The following is an 18,352-nucleotide window of genomic DNA, read 5'->3' as shown; positions in this document are numbered from 1 at the left end:
AGATAGATGAGGGAATTAAGACTCAAGGGGGGTGGTAACTTGCCCTCAGCCTGTTGCAGAAGAAAGGTCAGATTCCCTAGGCGTTACAGGTCCATCTGGTCAGGGGCAAAGAAAACAAGGGTCCCACAGGATCAGGTAAGGTGATCTGAGCTCCAGCAGGGCCTTTTGTTCTCCCAAGGACAGGGACCCAGCTGGCAGACGGCAGCTCCAAGATCAGGAGAGAAACTCGAGCCACTGGGAGCGGGGAGGGGCTGGGCAGACACTGAAAGGCCACAGCAGCAAACGCCCCCTGCGATGGGGAGCCAGACAGGAGGAAGCAAGCCTGGCCAGCCAAGCCCCTCCGAGGGATCTGAGAAGCAGCAGCCAGACACCGGTTTCTGTTACAAATGGCATTTAATTTTCTTCTTTGTACACAGATTCCTAATAAAAAGAGGCTCCTAATAACTTATACACATCAAAATCTCCAGTTTTAGGCAACCCGGGGTTTCCACAGCTTCCATTTAGTATTTTTCAGGGAAACCTAGCTATGTGCAGATGCACACGTGTGTGCAAACGTTGGGGTGAGATTGTACGTGAGAGCATGGAGAGGTGGTCACATGGGAGAACAAGGAGATACACGTGAACATGGGAAAACTCTGCAAATACAGGGAGACCACGTGTTTCTATGTTTTCATACATGGAAGAGACATGGCAACAAGGAGAGTCCATGGGAGGAGGTACGTATAACTGCAGGCAGGTAAATCAGCAGGACAACGAGAACATGTAGATTCACGCCTGAGTAGCCACATGTGCACAAGTCATCAGTGGATTGAATTGTGGGCATATATATCATATAACATGATAACAATGTGGTACAGGAGAAAGAAATCTGGATTTGGACCCAGACGGGCTGGATTCAAATCCTGCCTTTGGCATTTACCACTTCAGAAAGTTACTGCCCTTCCCTGGGCTTGTGTCCCCCTCTGTAAAACGAGGGGATCCCAGATCCACAGCCCTGATGCTGTCTTTGCCCACGTGGGTGAGAATGTATACACATGTGACAAGTGCATCGTGGGTGTGTGTCCACGTATGTCTGTGAACATGGCCAGGGTCACAATAGTGTGACTGCTACATGTCTGTATATACTTGTGTGTACACGTTGGCAGAAGTAAGAAACCTAAATTAAGGAGAAAGACCACATGTGCATGAGAGGCAAGCGTACATACATGTGCATGGGAGCATCCCAGGACAAATCAAAGGGCAGACAGAAGGAGCAGCAGCCAGACTTGCGCCCTTTAGGTCAAGGGCTCTCAACTCTGTTTACATCCTGCGGCCCACAGGCGGGATGCCGATGGATCCTTTCTCAGTATCGTGGCTTATTCACTACATTCATAATTGAAGGCAATACAAAAATTAGATCAGAAGTCGACTAGGTTCACAGACCCCCTGAAATCTCTCCTGTGCACGACATCCATGTGTTCTCACTTGTTTGGGGAGCTGTGGACCCCAGGTTAGGAATCCCTGCTTTCAAGATTTTGCTTAACAGTCCAAGCCAGGTTTTCCTCTGGATAGGAGCCTGGACTGAAAGGCTGTTCAGGAGAAAAGGCGTGGAAATGAAGGACCCACATCCCAACCACTCTGATCCCAGGCAGGGTGCCGAAGGCCCCAAGAGGAGCAGAACAAGGGATCCATCCACCCCACCCACCTCCCAACAGCCAGAGGTCAGTCAGTCTTCCAAGATGGGCAGCTGGGATCACCTCTCAGAGCGAGGGAGGTCTGCACCACCTTCAAAGTGCTTGGAGAAGGAAGGAGTCAAGGGAAAGGAAAGGCAGGTCTGCCCCAAAGCAGGAGGCCCCAGACCAGCTGGGAAACGAGTCCTTTGGGTCACGTGTTCTGCTTTGGGGGCCAACCCCCCGGCTTCCAGCTGTCAGATGTCGCCACATTCCACCCACACGGTCCGGGCCTGCTCCTGCAGAATCCGACCTCGAACCACCTTGGCCAGTTCCTCCGCGTGGGCCCAGGCGTGCGTGTCCACCCGGGCCCAGGAGCACGGCAGGTCCCACAGCAAATGCTCCCCGCCCCGGCACTGCCTCAGGAGCTCCGAGTCTCGCCAGCCCGGGCGGCCCAGCAAACTCCTACCAAAGGAACATGGGGACGTGAGCTGCCGGTGGAGGCCGGCCTGCGGCAGATGCAGCAGTGGCCCCCGAGCTTAGCCTCCAGAGCCACTGTGCTCAGCCTTCCCAGCTCAAATAGGCTGATTCCTGCCTTCTAGAGTCACATCTCCTCGGAAGCTTAGTTTCCCCATTTGTAATACAGCAGTCAAAAAGACCTGAGTGTGGATTTCACTTCAGCCCCCAATTAACTATAGAATTCTAGGCAAGATCTGTGATCTCTCCATGCTTCTGGGACTCCCTCCCTCAGAGGAGACAAGGTCCTTCTCAGCTCCAAACCTGCACTAACCCCATATCAAACCTAGAAAATATTTACCTGCACATCTCTCTACCCAATTAATAGTGATTAAACACATCAAAACCAAAGCTGAGCTCTAAGGAAATACAAAATTTAGAGAGGACACAATCCCTTTCCCTATAATAGGAAATAACTAATAATCCATTTCTATTTCCATTGTGCTTCAGTCTTACAAAAAACTGCCTTCATAATAATGCGAGGAGGAAGGGAGTATCATTTTAAGTAACCCATTTGACAGATGAGGAAACTAAGGACCAAAGAAGGAAGGAAAGTGATAGTCTTAGGATCATACTACAAATAAGAGTCCATGCAATTTGAACTCCAAATGCAGCTTGCTATCTATTTACTGCCTCTAGTTCTCTGTCACTCAGAGCCTCCCCTGCCACCACCACTCCCCAAGCATCCCCACCTTCATTCTCCCAGCTTCTATCCTCCAGTCACTCCCAGGATCCCCCTGGCTTGCTCTTGACCACTGCTGGCTGCTTCCCCTGCACCCCTTCTCCTCCCCTTCCCCAATACACATCCATAGTCCCAGTGCTCAACTTCACCTGATTTCCCGAACATTCTTATCTGTCACATCCACGTGGATGACAATTGGGTAGATCTCACTCCGCACCAGCTCCCTCACACTCTGGGGGCTCAACTCCAGCAAGCAGTGTTTGTTCTAGATTTGGGAGCAAGGGAAAGAGTCTTTTGAGTCCCCTATTCTGCCTTTGGGGTCAAAGACCCAAGCCGCCAGCTTCCAGGGCCCCAGCACTGCCTCCCCACCCACATCATGGCCCCAGATGTAGCCAAGGTCAGGAGAAAATTACAGGTTCTCCACTTCACCCCCATCCAGACAAAATTATCCATCTGGACAAAATGAGGCAATTTAGCAGGAAAAATAACCTGGTCTGAATGTCCTGGGTTCTTGGGAACCTTGGTTCCCATACCTTGGGTATGAGATCTAGGACTAGAAATTACTTCAGAGGTCATGCAGCCCAACTATTTCATGTTTTAGATGAAGTAACTAGGAGCCAAAGGGACCTGGGGGCTTTCTTATGTACCATTGGTCAAGTCATTTCTCAATCTCAGTTTCCTTATCTGATAAATGGACACTTATCAGCCTTGCCCTGCTCAAGACTGGAGGAAATCGGGTCTAAAATCCAAATTTCACGGAGGAGAAAACTGAGACCTAATGTAGAGGTAGTACACAGCAAATTAATAGAGCGTGATAGAATGGAAAGAACTCAGATGTTAAAGAGTCCGAATTCTGGATGGGCCCCCTTGGCCACTTATTTACCTTTCTAGGTAAATGTTTCCTCATCTTACTTTTCCAGGTAAATGTTTCTTCATCTGTCATAATCATAAAGGTAACGACAGCTACCATTTCATGCTCACAAGAGCCCTATGTAGTATGTACTATTATTATCTCCATTTTATGGATGAAGAAACTGAGGCTGAGAGAAAGTAACTTGCTCAGGAAAAGCTAGTAAATGTCTATAGTAGGACTTGGATCTTTCCTATACTCCAAGACTTTACTCCATTCCTGTTCTAGTTTCACGATGTTCTGATTCAATTATGTTCAAATGCTAAGAAACTGACCTTTTGGAAAACTACTTTTCCTAAAATGCAAAAAAAAATCCTATGTATAAATATAACAATAATAATAACAATAATCACTAACATTTACATAGCACTTACTATGTACCAGACAATATGCTAAGTGCTTTACAATTATTATCTCATTTGATTCTCACAACAACCCTGAGAGGTGGATAGTCTTATTATCCCCATTTTACAGATGAGGAAATTGAGAGGGAGCTAGTAAGCATCTGAGGCTGGATTTGAATTCGGGTCCTCCTGTTTCCAAGCTCAGAGCTTACCAAGCTGCTTACCTAGCAGCTTACCGAGCTGAAAGAGAAGGCCTAGGAGGTGGGGAAACCAGGAAAGGTTTTGTGTAGGAAGTGCTGATGGAGCTCAGCTTTCAAGAGACCTTGAAATTCTAAAGGAAAACTGTATGAAGGCCCTAGAGATGCCCACACGGGGCCCAAGCTAAGGCTAGTCTTGGCTTCCAATCCACCCCTCCCAGCTCCGGGCCTCCAAGGATCACCGACCATCCCAGCTCTCCCTCTTCATCCCTCCACACCTTTCCAATAGATTCCTGGATGGTCCGGACCCTCACACCGAGACCTTGAGGAACAGGATGGGCCGAGGGGGCGCCTGGTGGCGTGGAGACCAGCGCTTCATCTCCAGTGAGGCTCTCTGCAGGGGGAGATGTGATTCGTTATCCCATCTGCCCTTCCCAGAATTGACTGTCCCCTCTTCCTCCCCTCTCCCTTCCCAGGCCCATCCTTACCCGCTGGACACACATGGAAATCCAGACGCGACGTAGGTAGGTCCAACAGGTTTCGGATTAAGCGGGGGGCCAGGCATTCCGGGGACAGCACCACAGGACGGAGCGAGTTCACCAGCAGGGGCCGGACCAAGCTATAGGGCTTGGTGCTCCGGTCAGGTTCTGAGACAGACAGACAGGACAGCCTTAGCTAAGAAGGGAAAGACTAGCCCGGCCCTCCTCAGGAATCGCCATCAAAACCTTCTCATAGCCACAAGCTAATAGGGTGCAACCTTATCCACCGATCTACAGCTGTGAGGGACCCTTGGGAACATCTAGAGCCCAATGCTCCATTTTACAGATTAAGAAACTGAGGCTCAGAGAGGTGAATCGACATTGGCAGGACCATAGGAGTCTAAAACTAGACTGGAAGGAACCTTAGAGACCACTTGATCCCACTCCCATCTCTTAAAAAGTAGAAAAGTTAGATCCAGAAAGTAAGTGAATTGCCAGAGGTTTCACGGCTTATAAATGACAGCCAGAATTGAAACTCAGATCTTGGGATCATCAGATTTAGAGTGAAAGGAACCTGGGAAATCCGGTTCCCTCATGATACAGAAGAGGAGTCAAGTTTCAGACAGAGAGGAAAGCTCACACATTCCTCTAATTATCAGGGATGGGATTAAATTCAGGGCTCTCTACCCCAAATCCAGGGTGATTCCCATTACATTATAGCTACCTCCATGGGGCTGAAGACCCAGGTTTAGGACACCCCAGGTGTGAGGGGCAGTCCTGTGGGAGGCTCACCTTGGCAAGGGTCTAGCAACAGCTGCTCCTGAGGATCACCCGGCCCCACTGAGAGTCTGGGTTTCACCAGACGGAGCTGGTCTAAAGCACGTTTCTTTAGCTGGGCAGGCAGAGAGAAGAAAAGACAGTAAGGGAATTGACTGTCGTCTGTCCTTGTCACCCATCAAGACAAGTGAACAAGACAGACAGACCTTTAAACAGATAGATAAAAAAAAGGAGAAAGACAGATCCATAAATAGAGCATTTATTAAGTGCCTATTATATATCAGGCACTATGCTAAGAATTAGGATATCAGTACAAGCACATCCTGTTATGTTCTAATAGGGAAAGTCAGGGGTACAGAATGAGAGAGATAACTAGGGTCCCCAGAAGGGCAAGGAGGGCAAGAAGGGCCTAGAATATTATACCAGAATTTCCCTGCCCTTTTCTGTAGCTCCACCACACCCAAAGGGAAATTTGAGGGAACAAAAGGAGCCTCCTGCCCACCCGTTCCCAGCTCCAGCCCCTACTCACATTACTTCGGTGACTCCTGGAACGACCATAATGTGGGCACTTGTCCTGGGCCTCCAGGAGCTGCTGGGCTCTGCAGGGGAGGAAGGTCTCATCAGGGGGTGGGTGTGTTGTCAATGGTGCTGCTCAGTGGGGGAGCAAGAGCATGGAACCCCCCCTTTTCATACCCAGGGCCTTCCCCCCATACCTTGCCAGGGCAAGCCACCCATCCCCCTACATGCCCATCAGCCCTCGGTCACCTCCGGAAATTGGGCACTGTGCCCTTGTCCAGGTCTCGAAGGGTGAGGGGATCGACTCGGGCACAGTACCACTCAGGCCGGCCTTTGTAGGCTGGGTCTACCACACGTAGGATCTCCTGGCCTTTCACACACAGAGCCCGGGGGTCGGCCTGCTCGGGCAAGGGATGGTTGGCTCGGACGTAGAAGGACTCGGCCCCTGACGATCCCTTCTTGCTGGCGGTATCAGATTCTTCCCTAGAGGATGGGCAGCCTGGGCCCCAAAAGCAGACATGTCTATTCTAGGTTCTCTTGTACATCTTCCCCAGTGCACTAACCCAGCCATGATCCCATTTGTGAGGCAGGAAGGACAAGAAACCACAGAATTTCAGGCCAGGAAGAGATGTAGGAGCCATCCAATAGCCACAGCAAGCAGTATAATTATTATCTCCAGTCTACAAATGAGGAAACTGAGCCCCAGAGAGATCATGGGACTTGCCTACAGTCACAGAGCTGGTAAATAACAGAACTTAATAATAATACTCAATAATTTAACACAACACAATAATTTGAACTCATGTCTTGAATTCCAGTTCAACAGTCAGAACAACCAAGTCTTTCCCAACTACAAACCCAGTGCTCTATCCAGGTATAAGGTCTGGTCCCAGATTACACCAACTGCAGGGAAGGTGAGACATAAGTAATCACAGAGAGTCATGGCACAGGGAGGATCGGGGGGCTTTAGCTGAGGGGCAGAAACAGCATGAACAAATGCCTGGACAATCTATTCCACAGTCAGGACAGTCGGGTGTTCAACAGGTATTTACCACCAAGTGCTAGCCACTGAGCTAAGTGGAAGGCCAAAGGAAGGTCCCTGCCCTCAAGAAGCTCTCGTTCTAATGGAGGAGAGAAAATCTATAGAGGGGATAGACAGCTTGAGGGGGACTTGGAAATGCCTTGCTCAGAAGGTAAGACTGGGGCAGTCTGGGGGACCTTGGGAAAGCCAGGAGTGGAGGTGAGAGAACACAAAATTCCAGGCACGGAGACAGCCAGTGCAAGTCCACAGGAGTCAGGAAATGGAATGACGTCTTTGATGAATTGCAGGAAGGCCAGGGGAGCTGAATCATACACTATGTGGAGGGAAATAACTAGGAAAGACGGGAATATTTGGGGTGAAAGATAATGAGTTCTGTTTTGGACATGTGGAATTAGAAACAGTTCAAGGACAACCAATTAGAGATCTCCAGGAGGCAGCTGGAGACACAGGCCTATAACTCAGATAAATGGCTAGGAATATAGGGCTCTGGGAATCAGATCAGCAAGTGAAATAGTAGAAAGAGAGGAAAGAGGGTCCAGGCAGTTAGGAGCATGATATAGATTTAAAAATCAGAAAAGGAGACTGGGGAGCAGTGGTCAGAGAGGTAGGAGAAAAATCGAGAGAGCAGTACCATAAAAACCTAGAAAGGAAAAGAAAATCTGGGAGATTATGACACAAAATGGCAAAGAAATCATGAAGAATAAAGATAGTGAAAGGTCACTGGATTTGGCAACAAGGAAATCACTAGAGAGAGCTATTTCAGTTGAATCATGACATCAGCAGTCATAAAGCAGGGGGTTTGCAAAAAAGTAAGGAAAATAAGTCAAGAAACAGAAGCTCCAACCTTTACTTCCTCAGTTATTTCAGATTTCACCCATTTCTGTACTTAAGTACTTCTCAAGTTTAGCTGAGAAGGGGAGGAGAAAATATAGGATAACAGACAGCGGTAATACTTGAATCGAGTGAGTATTTTTTAAGGCTGGAGTAGAAAAAGCTGTATTTGTAGGCAGTAGAAAATAGCTAGTTGAGAAGAAAAGAGATTGAGGAGAAGTCATAGAGTGAGGGTGACAGAGGGGGCAATCTGTTGGCAGAGACAGGATGGGACAGGACCACTTGTACAAGTAGAGGGGTTGCCTGGGCAAGGAGAAGACTCACTTCTTTCTCTCAGACTGGAGCAAAGGAAAAGAGAATGGAAGATGTCTGAATGATGAGAGATAAGGCAAAGGGGGAAAGAGGGAGCTCTTGGAAAATGGTTTCAATTTTTTCTCTTCAGCTGAGAGGGTAAAGGGAAGTAGTGCTATTTTAGAAAGAATGAGGAAAGATAAGAGGCTTGAAGAAAGTCGAGATTTGAGACTGCCACTGTGGAGAACAAATCAATTAGGAAATAAGAGAATGTTGACCTGATGCAGTGTGTAGTAGCCCCAGTCACTGGTTTCATGATTTCCATCAACACCATTCAGTAGCATGTGAACAGGAACAAAGGAGGTAAATGGTGGGAATAATCAAGGGGTGCAGTTTGGCCAGGTATGATTTGGTGACAAGACAAGAAGGCAAGAGACCTGAAGAGGAGACAGTGTAGGGTTAAACAAGTTCACCGAGGGATCAAGATCGGGAAAGAAAGAGAGTAGAGAGAATGAAAGGATGATGGCCTGGGAAAGGGCTAAAGGAATTGGGGGGCATTATGAAAGGAGGATGGCCTGGGAAAGAGTTAAAGGGTGAAGAAATTGGGGGATAGAAATTGTAAAACAGAGGAAAAGATGGAGCAGTAAAATCTTATGATCAGATAAAGGAATTTCAGAGTTGTTTGGGAACATGGAAAGTCTGGGTGATGGCAAATTCAAAGGCGGGGGCAGCTAGGTGGCACGGTAGATAGAGCACCAGCACGGAAGTCAGGAGGACCTGAGTTCAAATCTGGCCTCAGACACTTAGCACTTCCTAGTTGTGTAACCCTGGGCAAGTCACCTAACCCCAACTGCCCCAGCCAAAAAAAAAAAAAAAATGAAATGTGAAGCATGATGGAAAAGAAAGCCATGGAAACTGAGTAGATTAAGGAACTGAGAGGCTAGGGTGTTTGAAGGAGGATCAGTATCTATGTTGAAATCCCCTAGTGGGATGATAAGAGTTAGAGAATTGAGAAAGACCATGAGCCACGAAGTGAATTTATTTAAAGAAGGAAGAAACACATCCTTGCAATCAATAGATAACAGTCACTAAGATCCCAATAGGGTGAGAGATACAGAGAGAATGAACCTCAAAGATGGAAAAGTTTCTGAGTGATGGTGGTAGAGAGAGAACCTGAAATTAGCCATGGAAAGAAGGGAGCACTACAACTTCCCCACATACATCTGTGAATTGGGTATATGAATAAGAAAAGACTAAACTAAGATTGAGTTTGGCAGGGACTGAAGCCAGCAATAACCCAAGAATGCTGATTCTGGGAAATCTGCATCCCGAAGAGGAATTTGTGGAGGTCACAGGGAGCAAGCCACTAGAGAGCTTTGGATCACTCCACAGCAACTCCAACTTTAGAAGATTTTCTTTTGTTTGGTTTATTTTAAAGCACCCATTTCCTGACAATGATTAACAGTGAGGTCCATCAATCATGATAAAAGACGCTACCCAAAGAAAGAACTGATGGACTCCACATGTAAATAAAAAGCCTAAAGTGGGAGCATGAGCTGATTTCAGTAAACAGGCATGGGAAGAAAAATCCGTCTCCCTTTCTGAGCAGTATAAAGAAAAGAATAAAGTTAAAAACCACTTGAGAGAAGCAAAAAGCCAAACCCAAGAGCTGCCCTCTTGGGGGAAAGAGTATCAGTTGATTCATGATGGGGGAAAAAAAGAAAGAAAAAGAAAGAAAACAAAGAACATCAAAATGAAGCATTTTTTAAGCACACAAAAAAAAGAACAGAATTAAGTCCAGAGGAGCACAAATGATGAGAAGAGTTTTAGAACTAATATGGGCAATTTATTGCATACTTTTTTTTTACACTTTTTTTATTATAACTTTTTATTGACAGTGAATACTTTTCTTTTTTAAAGCTAAGTCTTTTTATGATGATAAAGAATAAAACATTGAAGGAATGCTTATCAATTGAGGAACGGCTGAAGAAGTTGTGGTGCATAATTGTGATGGAAGACCATTGTGTTATAAGAAACGAGGAAGGGGCAGTGTCAAAAAAAAAAATTGAGAAGTCTCTTGTGAACCAATGAAAAGTGAATTGAGCAGCACCAGAAGAAAATTGTACACAGTAACAGCCACATTGTAATAGCGACAAACTGTGAATGACTTAGCTACTCTGAGCAAAGCAATAATCCAAGACAATTCCTGAGGACCTACAATGAAACATGTTATCCACCTATAGACAAAGAACTGAGGAACTCTGAATGGATATTGAAACAATTCTTTTCACTTTCATTATTTTTCTTGCTTTTTTGTGGTAACATGGCTAAAATGGAAATATATTTTGCATGATTTCACATGTATAATTGATATGCTATTTCTTGTTTTCTCAATGGTAGGGGTGGGCAGGAGAGAATCAAAACTCAGTTTAAAAAATTATATATATATATATATATATTTGCTGAGGCAATTGGAATTAAGTGATTTGTCCAGAGTCACACAGCAGGAAGTGTTAAATGTCTGAGGTCAGATTTGAATTCAGGTCCTCCTGATTTCAGGGCTGGTGCTCTATCCACTACACCAACTAGCCCCATAAATAATTTTTTTTAATTAAAAAAAAGCTATAAGGTAATAGAGATTTATAATTATATAAGTCTCTTTTTTGATCTTTATGCAAGGAAATGTTCCTGTTTGATGGTACTGATCAAGGTCAAAATAAAATAGCAAATATTTATATACACTTACTATGTGTCAGATAAATGTTAAGTGTTTAACAATCATTGTCTCATTTCATCCTCACCATAACCCTGAGAGATAGATGCTATGATTCCCCTTCTTTTATAGATGAGCAAACTGAGGTAAATAGGATTAAGTGATTTGCCCAAGATCACACAGCTAGGAAGCTTATAAGATTACACTTGAACTCAGGTTTTTCTGACTCCAGACCAAGTGCTCTATTTTACTGCACACACTAGGAGCTAGGTAAGGAAAACAGGCACCCAGCAGCAGAGAAGTCAGAATGGAGAGCAGACCCAGACCAGGAGGTAGCACCCCCACAGCTCATTCTCTCAGGCTGACCTTGAGTATAAGAACATCCACCCTCTGCTGTGAAATAAGCATGTTTGCATATGTGATCTCTAACATCTCATGAGACTGATTCCCATGATCAAAAGTCTCCCGATACCCAAGTTCTCTTCTAATCCAAGAGAGAATAAACCAGAGAAAAGGGTTAAGAAGAGTAGACTAGTGGAAGAAGGGCAGAGAAATGACCCTGCCCTCCCACTTGGTTAAGGGCTACAGTGCCAGGGAGACTGGCTGGCAGGCCCCTCCTCTTCTACCTTTCTCATCATGGGGCTCCCTCTGCAGACCAGGGTTGAGCTCCGGGAACAATGACAGTCCTCACCTTTCATATCCCGGAAGAAGGAGAAGAAGGTGGCAGCCTCATTGCAGTGTAGGGGGCTCAGCTGGCCCTGGGCATCCTCCCGGTTAGTATTGTCTCTTCTCGGCTGGCGAAACATAGAAAAGGAAGAAGTAAAGCTGTTACCCAGGATTTTAGGGTATTTTGGGTTTTTGAGAGGGAAGGGCAAGCTTTCCAAAACAATCAGGGATGCGCTTTAGGGATCAATGGAACATCCTCCCACTACTTGATATCCTATCCTGTTCCTGTTTCCCCAGGCTGGATCCATTTCCCAATCACAGACATCCTACTCCTTTCCTGGTCTCTGGGGGCTTTATCCTTAATATGTCAGTATAGAGATTAGGTCCAACAATGATCCTCTAGGTTCTTAAATTGAGGCCTAAGAACGTGTTTAAAAAAAAAACAAAAAAAAAATCTTTTAATTGTATTGCCATATGTTTAGTTTCCTTTGGAGTCCTCTACATTTGATCTGATGCATTTAAAAACATGATTCTGGGAAGGGATCCTTAAGGCTACAAAAAAGAACCTTTGCTCTATTCCCTCCCCTTCTAGTCCCACTGGAATTTAAACCTGATTCATCCACCTCCAAGTCAATTACCAGGAAGTTCCCTGTTTAACATCAACCAATTTGTATTCTCTAAGCCAACTTCCTTCAACACATTTATTGCCCCCATTTGGACAGTCTGTAAAGCTTTGTCTCCTTATGAAGCTGGTACATGCCCTGTAAAATTGGATGGGCAGTAATAGTGCAGTACTCCAGGGCTGGGTCTAGAGTCACAAGATTCATCTTCTAAGTCCAAACCTGACTTTATTATATAATATACTTATTAGCTGCGTGACCCTGGGCCAGACACTTAACCCTGTTTGCCTCAGTTTCCTCATCTGTAAAATAAACTGGAGAGGAAAATGGCAAACCACTCCAGTATTTCTGACAAGAAAATCTCAAATGGGGTTACATGTGATGACTGAAAAAATGACTTAAAAAAACAACAAAATTAGACAACCTCAAAAGACACAGAATGTTTGCCCAAGCCATCTCTGGGACCTGTACTTTTTTATGTTAACACTGTGTTTTAATATTAGCTCTGACATTCCATGAGCAAGGTCCCTTCCAGCTCAAACATTCCAGGTTCTAAGGGTTCTCTTAACTCTAACATTCCATGTTCTAAGGGTCCTCCCAGATCAAACATTCCGTGTTCTAAGGGCCTTCCTGACAACAACATTCCATGTTGTAGGAGCACTCTAGCTTTAGCATTCCATTTTCTCAGGTCTATCCAATTCCAACATTTGGATCTAAAGTCCCTTTCCTGAAATCAAGGTAGAGTCGGTAAAGTTGTCACTCATTCAGATCCACTTCTGTGGTGGCCATTACCCAAAAGCCTTAACCAATGATTCAGAATCTGGGATGTTTAGCCTCTAGCTATTCAATCCATGGTTGTCTTGCCCAGTCCAGGTCCAGGGCTCAATCAACCACAGATCTCACCTCTAAAAATAAGTGGCCATCCCTCACCTCCACTGTGGATTCTGTTCCTGGGCCTGACAGTGCTCGGCGTAGAACCACTCCAGAGTGGTTGCTCCCAAGGAAAGATGTGCTATCTGTTCCCTTCTCTTGGGACTCTGGACCACCTGGAGGACTCTGCCTAGATGAGGCTCGTGTAGCTAGTGACCTGAGGGAAAAGAAACAAAGAGGGATGTTAGGGGTTGAGAATCTGAGTCCAAACAATCAATTTCTGAGAATCTCCTAAATCACGGCATTGTTAACCTGGGATCCACAGGCCATGGTCAGATTCTTGAGTCTATGGATTTGAATAAGAAAAAAAAAATCACATTTTAATTTCTGCTAACATCTAACTGAAATTTAGCATTTTATTTAATTATGAATGTGAGGGAGAGAGGGGGGAAATCGGAACAGAAGTGAGTGCAAGGGATAATGTTGTAAAAAAAATTACCCTGGCATGGATTCTGTCAATAAAAAGTTATTATAAAAAAAAATTATGAATGTGAGCAGAAAAAAAAAAAAATGGTTCTGAGAAGGGGCCCATGGACTTCAGCAGTGTGACTGTTCAAGTGGTCCAGAATAAAACAAGGATAAAATCTTCTATGTATACACCCTCTGCAGGCTCTGAAACATCCTCACTGTCTTACAGGAGGAGACAATACAAGAAAGTAGAAAGACTTTGGACAGAAAATGTCATTTGCATTCAGAAAAGAACTATGGAGATTGAATATAAATCAACATGTGCTATGTTCACTTCTTTTTTCTGTTTTTTTTCCCCTCCCATGGTTTTTCCCTTTTGTTCCAATTTTTCTCTCCCAACATGATTCATAAAGCAATGTGTATTAAAAATATTTTTTTTAAAAAAATACAATTAAAAAATGGGGATTAAAGTATCTCCCCTATCTACTACATAAGGTAGGTGTAAGATTCAAAGGAGATAATGGAGGAAGAGGGTTTGGAAACCTTCCAGCTATAGAGATGTCAAATGCTATAATGAAGAGGAGGAGGAAGAAGAGAATTTAGCATTCATATATAGGACTTTAAGGGTTATGTATGATCTCACTTGACAACATACAAGCTTTGCAAACCTTAATGTTAAAGTTATTCTATATTTATATATCTGGCAAATCTTGAATTCATATGTATATAAGAAGTGTTGTTATTAATGTGTAAGCCAGAAGTTTGAATATCAAAGATGACAAAGCAAGAGCATGCTGGGAAGATGGGAAAGTCTGCCTGCAGTCCCTGGTACAGAGGAGGCTGCAGCTGGTGGATCGCTTGGGCTCAGGAGTTCTGATATGAAATAGAATGTCCCTCTCAAGAAGGTAATCCCCCAGGCTGCCTATGGTGGGGCAAACTGTTAGAGAAACAGGGATTAGGTTCAGGAGGGGTTATTGTATCTCCAACTTGGAGGAGACAGGGAAAACAAGAAATGGTGAGCCCATTAAAGAGTTTAGTGTTTGTCAACATGATTTAAAGTGATTAGGAAATACGTCTCAGAAAGAGAATAGAAATGAGTTTTGGATGATTTAGGCTGTCTAGAGAAGGAAAGGTATAGCTGGTGTGGGGTATAGAATGAACAAAGGAAAAGAGGCAGGTGACAAGTTGGCTAGGCAAGAGTCAGGCCAGACCAAGTGAGCCCTCAGACACCATTGCTCTAAAAGTCTGGTTAATAAAGATCCTGTGACTGTCCCCTGATGAACACTATCTCCTACCTCCTTTAGCTTCCTGACCCTTGTTAAAAGCCAGCCCAACATCTGAACCCCCTTTCTCACTTCTAGATGTTAAGAGGGTGAAGATGGTAAATCACAGTAGGGCTGCTACTGCCCTCTCCATCTTGTAACATCTTATAAACACTCAATGCCCTGGGAAAAATGAACAACTCTGTCCACCAACCCTTCACCCAACATCCTCTACTTTGCCCCAGTTTTTGCATTTGCCCTTGCTGTTTTCTTAGGAATGAATGCCCCGGCTTCCCTCTACTTTGCCCATTGAATTCTTCCCACATTTTAAAATCCAACCATCACCTGCTCAGAGGATGTCTCCCCGCATCCCTCAAAAGGCAATAAATTATTTTCCTTCTTCAGACTTCACGTGGTACAAATGTGACTAGCCTATATTCCAAGCTGGAGGGCTTACCCCCTAACATGGACCAGATCTTATTTAAACTTTGTATCTCCTCTCATAACCAGTCCAGGGCTCTGTATACAATAGTCATCTAATCAATGCTTATATTTACTGAAATGGGCATTTTGTTTTCCCAGTAACATATAAGCTCTTGGAAAACAGGAACTTTTTCTTTTTTATGCTTATCTAAATCTCCCACTGGATCATGGGATCACAAATTCAGGGCAGGATAGAACACTAGAGGTCATATTATAATGAACAATAATAACAACGAGCACCTATATGGCACCTATTATGTGCCAAATGCCACGCTAAGCACTCAATTATTATTTCATTTGATCCTCGAAACACCCTCACCACACAACAATAGGTTCTATTATTATCTCCACTTCACAATTAAGGAAAATAAGGCAGACAGAGGTTAAGTGAGTTGCCCAGGTTCACACAACTAGTAACTATCTGAAGATGGATTGACATGGAATTGTATATATCCAAACATAAAATGTACTAGAGGATGTCTGGAGCACTTCTCACCCCCTTCCTATTTGATGAAGGCACTAAGTCCCAGACATAACTTTAATAATCAGAAGAACAATCAAGGGAGCTAGCACCAGAAATCAGGCTCCACACACACACACACGCTGTTCTTCTCAATCATAGCCAAAAGTCCCCTATTCCAAGTTTACCACAGGCGATATTGTCCTTCCTTAGTCTGGTGCTCCAAATAAAAATGGACTTATCTCACTTTACTCATTTGGAAGTAAATCTCCAGTTACAACTCTCCTGTCCCAGGATTGTACAAAGATCTAGTTCTGTGAATATTTCCTCCTGATATAGGGAGGCATGAGGTGACTGACTATAGCAGGATGTGGTGAATCCCAGAATAATAGCAAGAAGAATCTCAAGGCTCCACTTAAAATGCCAGGCAATTTCTTCTAAACCTCAGTCATTAAGCAATAAAACTTTGTGACCCATTGATGATATCCAATTTATCTACATATTTTGAATAGTCACTTGCATGTTATCTCTTTCAAAGATTGTGAGCTCTTAGAAGGCAGCTTCTGGGTGTTTAATAAATGCTGGTTAATTATTGACTAACTGACCAGTTCCTGCTGTGTAGCTGGAGGGCAAGCTTTTCTAGAAAGATTGTTCTCTGGGTATAGCTCTAGGTATACCTGGGCCATCTCAGTTCCTGAGATACTCGGGCATCTTTAGCCCTCAGAAAAGGTAGGGATGATTGTGAGTGACCCACAAAGTGTCAAGACCACTATCCAAGTCCTTTTTCTGAATTCCCAAGGATACCAGGTCTTGTTTCTAGAACTAGAAGAGGGACAAATCAAACACTACTATTTATGGATTTTTACATTTTATAGGAAACTTGGGTCCATTGAGTTGAAGCAACTTACCTAAGGTCATATAGGTAATGACTATCAGAATTTATACCCAGGTTCTTTGCCTCTGAAGTAATTTTTTCCCACTTTCCAATGCTGCCAAGGCAGAGCCAATCAAACATCAGCTGTAATTACACTCCTTCAGCAAAACACTCCTCCCATGCTCATCATATTCTGGGGGTGACCCTGGGCTCTCAATAGCTTTGGAAGGAAAGTACATGCTCTAGCAGATCCTAGCCCTCCCAGGCTCTAGGGACAGGATTGATCCTAAGATTTTAAGCTGGAAGGCATCTCAAAGGTCATTTAGTTCAATCTACTCATTTTTACAGATAAAGAAACCGAGACCCAGAGAGGTGAATTTCCTTGTTCCAGATCACACAAGTGGAAAGCAGTCAAGCTGGGATTCAAAAACAGGAACTCCCTCACCTTAAAAAGCAAGATGACATGGCAGAGGGAGGGGTAAACCTGAAACAGGGAGACCTAAATTCAAATCTTGCCTTAGATATGTACTAGCTGTGCCACCTGAGAGAGGTGCTTAAAACTTCTCCAGGCCTCAGTTTCTTGTTCTGTAAAATGACATGGTTAGATATGGTGACATCTAAGGTCCTCCATCTGGAAGCTAAGATTCCAAAGGCAGCACTCTCTCCACCGGAACTGTTTGTGAAGGTGAAAGGCGGGAATAAAAGGAAATAATAAATAAAGGAAAAAATCTACTAAGCTGAGAGCCTCATGACCACTACCTAAAAAGGGAAGAGATATCATAGCCACAGAAACTCACAGCTAAAGTAACAAAAAGTAGGGAGTCTGCTTCAGTGGACAGAGCATCCACACTCATAAAGCCACACACTCTGCACAATTTATTAATTATTATGATTTTCATTATTATTATTACAATGATTTTGGACCAAACCTGATTTCACTAGTTTAGAAATCCTTCTGCCACTGCAACCATTCCCAATAAGATCAGGAGTGAAACAAGGTTGCCCACTATCACTGTTACTATTTAATATTGTATTAGAAATGCTAGCTTTGGCAATAAGAGTTGAGAAAGAGATTAAAGGAATAAGAATAGGCAATGAGGAAACCAAATTATCACTCTTTGCTGATGACATGATGCTATACTTAGAGAATCTCAGAGATTCTACTAAAAAGTTATTAGAAATCCTTCTGCCAATGTAAAACTAGGAATGCTAATCAGTCATTTATTATGATGTATTTATTTATTAATAAACATTTATTAATCCCCTTCTTGACCCTGTGCATAGAAAGACAAAAAAAAAACAAAAAACAGTTTCTGCTCTCAAAGAGATCATTGGCTATGGTAAATGGCCTAATAAACACAATTCTGGGCTTGGAAAATACAGAGTATTCAACTTCAGACCTTTAACTAATTTCTGAACAAATCACTTTCCCTGCTTGTCTCAGTTTCCCCATCTGTAAAATGCAAATAATAATAACACTCCCTTTCAGAATTGTTGAGAGAATCAAATGAGATAATATTTGTAAAGTAAACCTTAAGGAATTATAGACATTTGAATTATCATTATTACCTAAGAATACCCCGAGCCTCTGAAAGGGTAAGTGTATTGTATCAGAAGTGGGACTTGAATGTGATCTTTCTGATAGCAAGGCCAGATTGCCATTCGCTGGACCATGCTGCTTCTCACGCCAGTGATAGTTAGT

The 18,352-nt window shown here is 43.9% G+C and overlaps 1 protein-coding gene across 3 annotated transcripts in view; it reads right to left on the bottom strand.

The window, feature by feature from the left end:
- Positions 1–354: 354 nt before the first annotated feature.
- The window catches only part of CARD10 (caspase recruitment domain family member 10), a 48,029-nt gene continuing 30,031 nt past the window's right edge, over positions 355–18,352 (bottom strand). For all 3 annotated transcript variants that reach the window (XM_031940939.1, XM_031940938.1, XM_031940937.1), the window contains exons 13-21: positions 13,164–13,320; positions 11,639–11,741; positions 6,320–6,569; positions 6,084–6,153; positions 5,570–5,669; positions 4,787–4,945; positions 4,577–4,692; positions 2,997–3,112; positions 355–2,114 (exon numbers count right to left, since the gene is read on the bottom strand). In XM_031940939.1, coding sequence (XP_031796799.1) covers positions 1,907–2,114; positions 2,997–3,112; positions 4,577–4,692; positions 4,787–4,945; positions 5,570–5,669; positions 6,084–6,153; positions 6,320–6,569; positions 11,639–11,741; positions 13,164–13,320 — 1,279 coding nt within the window. In that variant the 3' untranslated portion in view covers positions 355–1,906. The remainder of the gene's footprint in view (positions 2,115–2,996; positions 3,113–4,576; positions 4,693–4,786; positions 4,946–5,569; positions 5,670–6,083; positions 6,154–6,319; positions 6,570–11,638; positions 11,742–13,163; positions 13,321–18,352) is intronic.

Source organism: Sarcophilus harrisii, chromosome 5, assembly GCF_902635505.1.
Source record: "Sarcophilus harrisii chromosome 5, mSarHar1.11, whole genome shotgun sequence".
Classification (NCBI taxonomy): domain Eukaryota; kingdom Metazoa; phylum Chordata; class Mammalia; order Dasyuromorphia; family Dasyuridae; genus Sarcophilus; species Sarcophilus harrisii.
The sequence above is the reverse complement of the archived record's forward strand: the minus strand, read 5'-3'. Positions and strand labels throughout refer to the sequence as shown.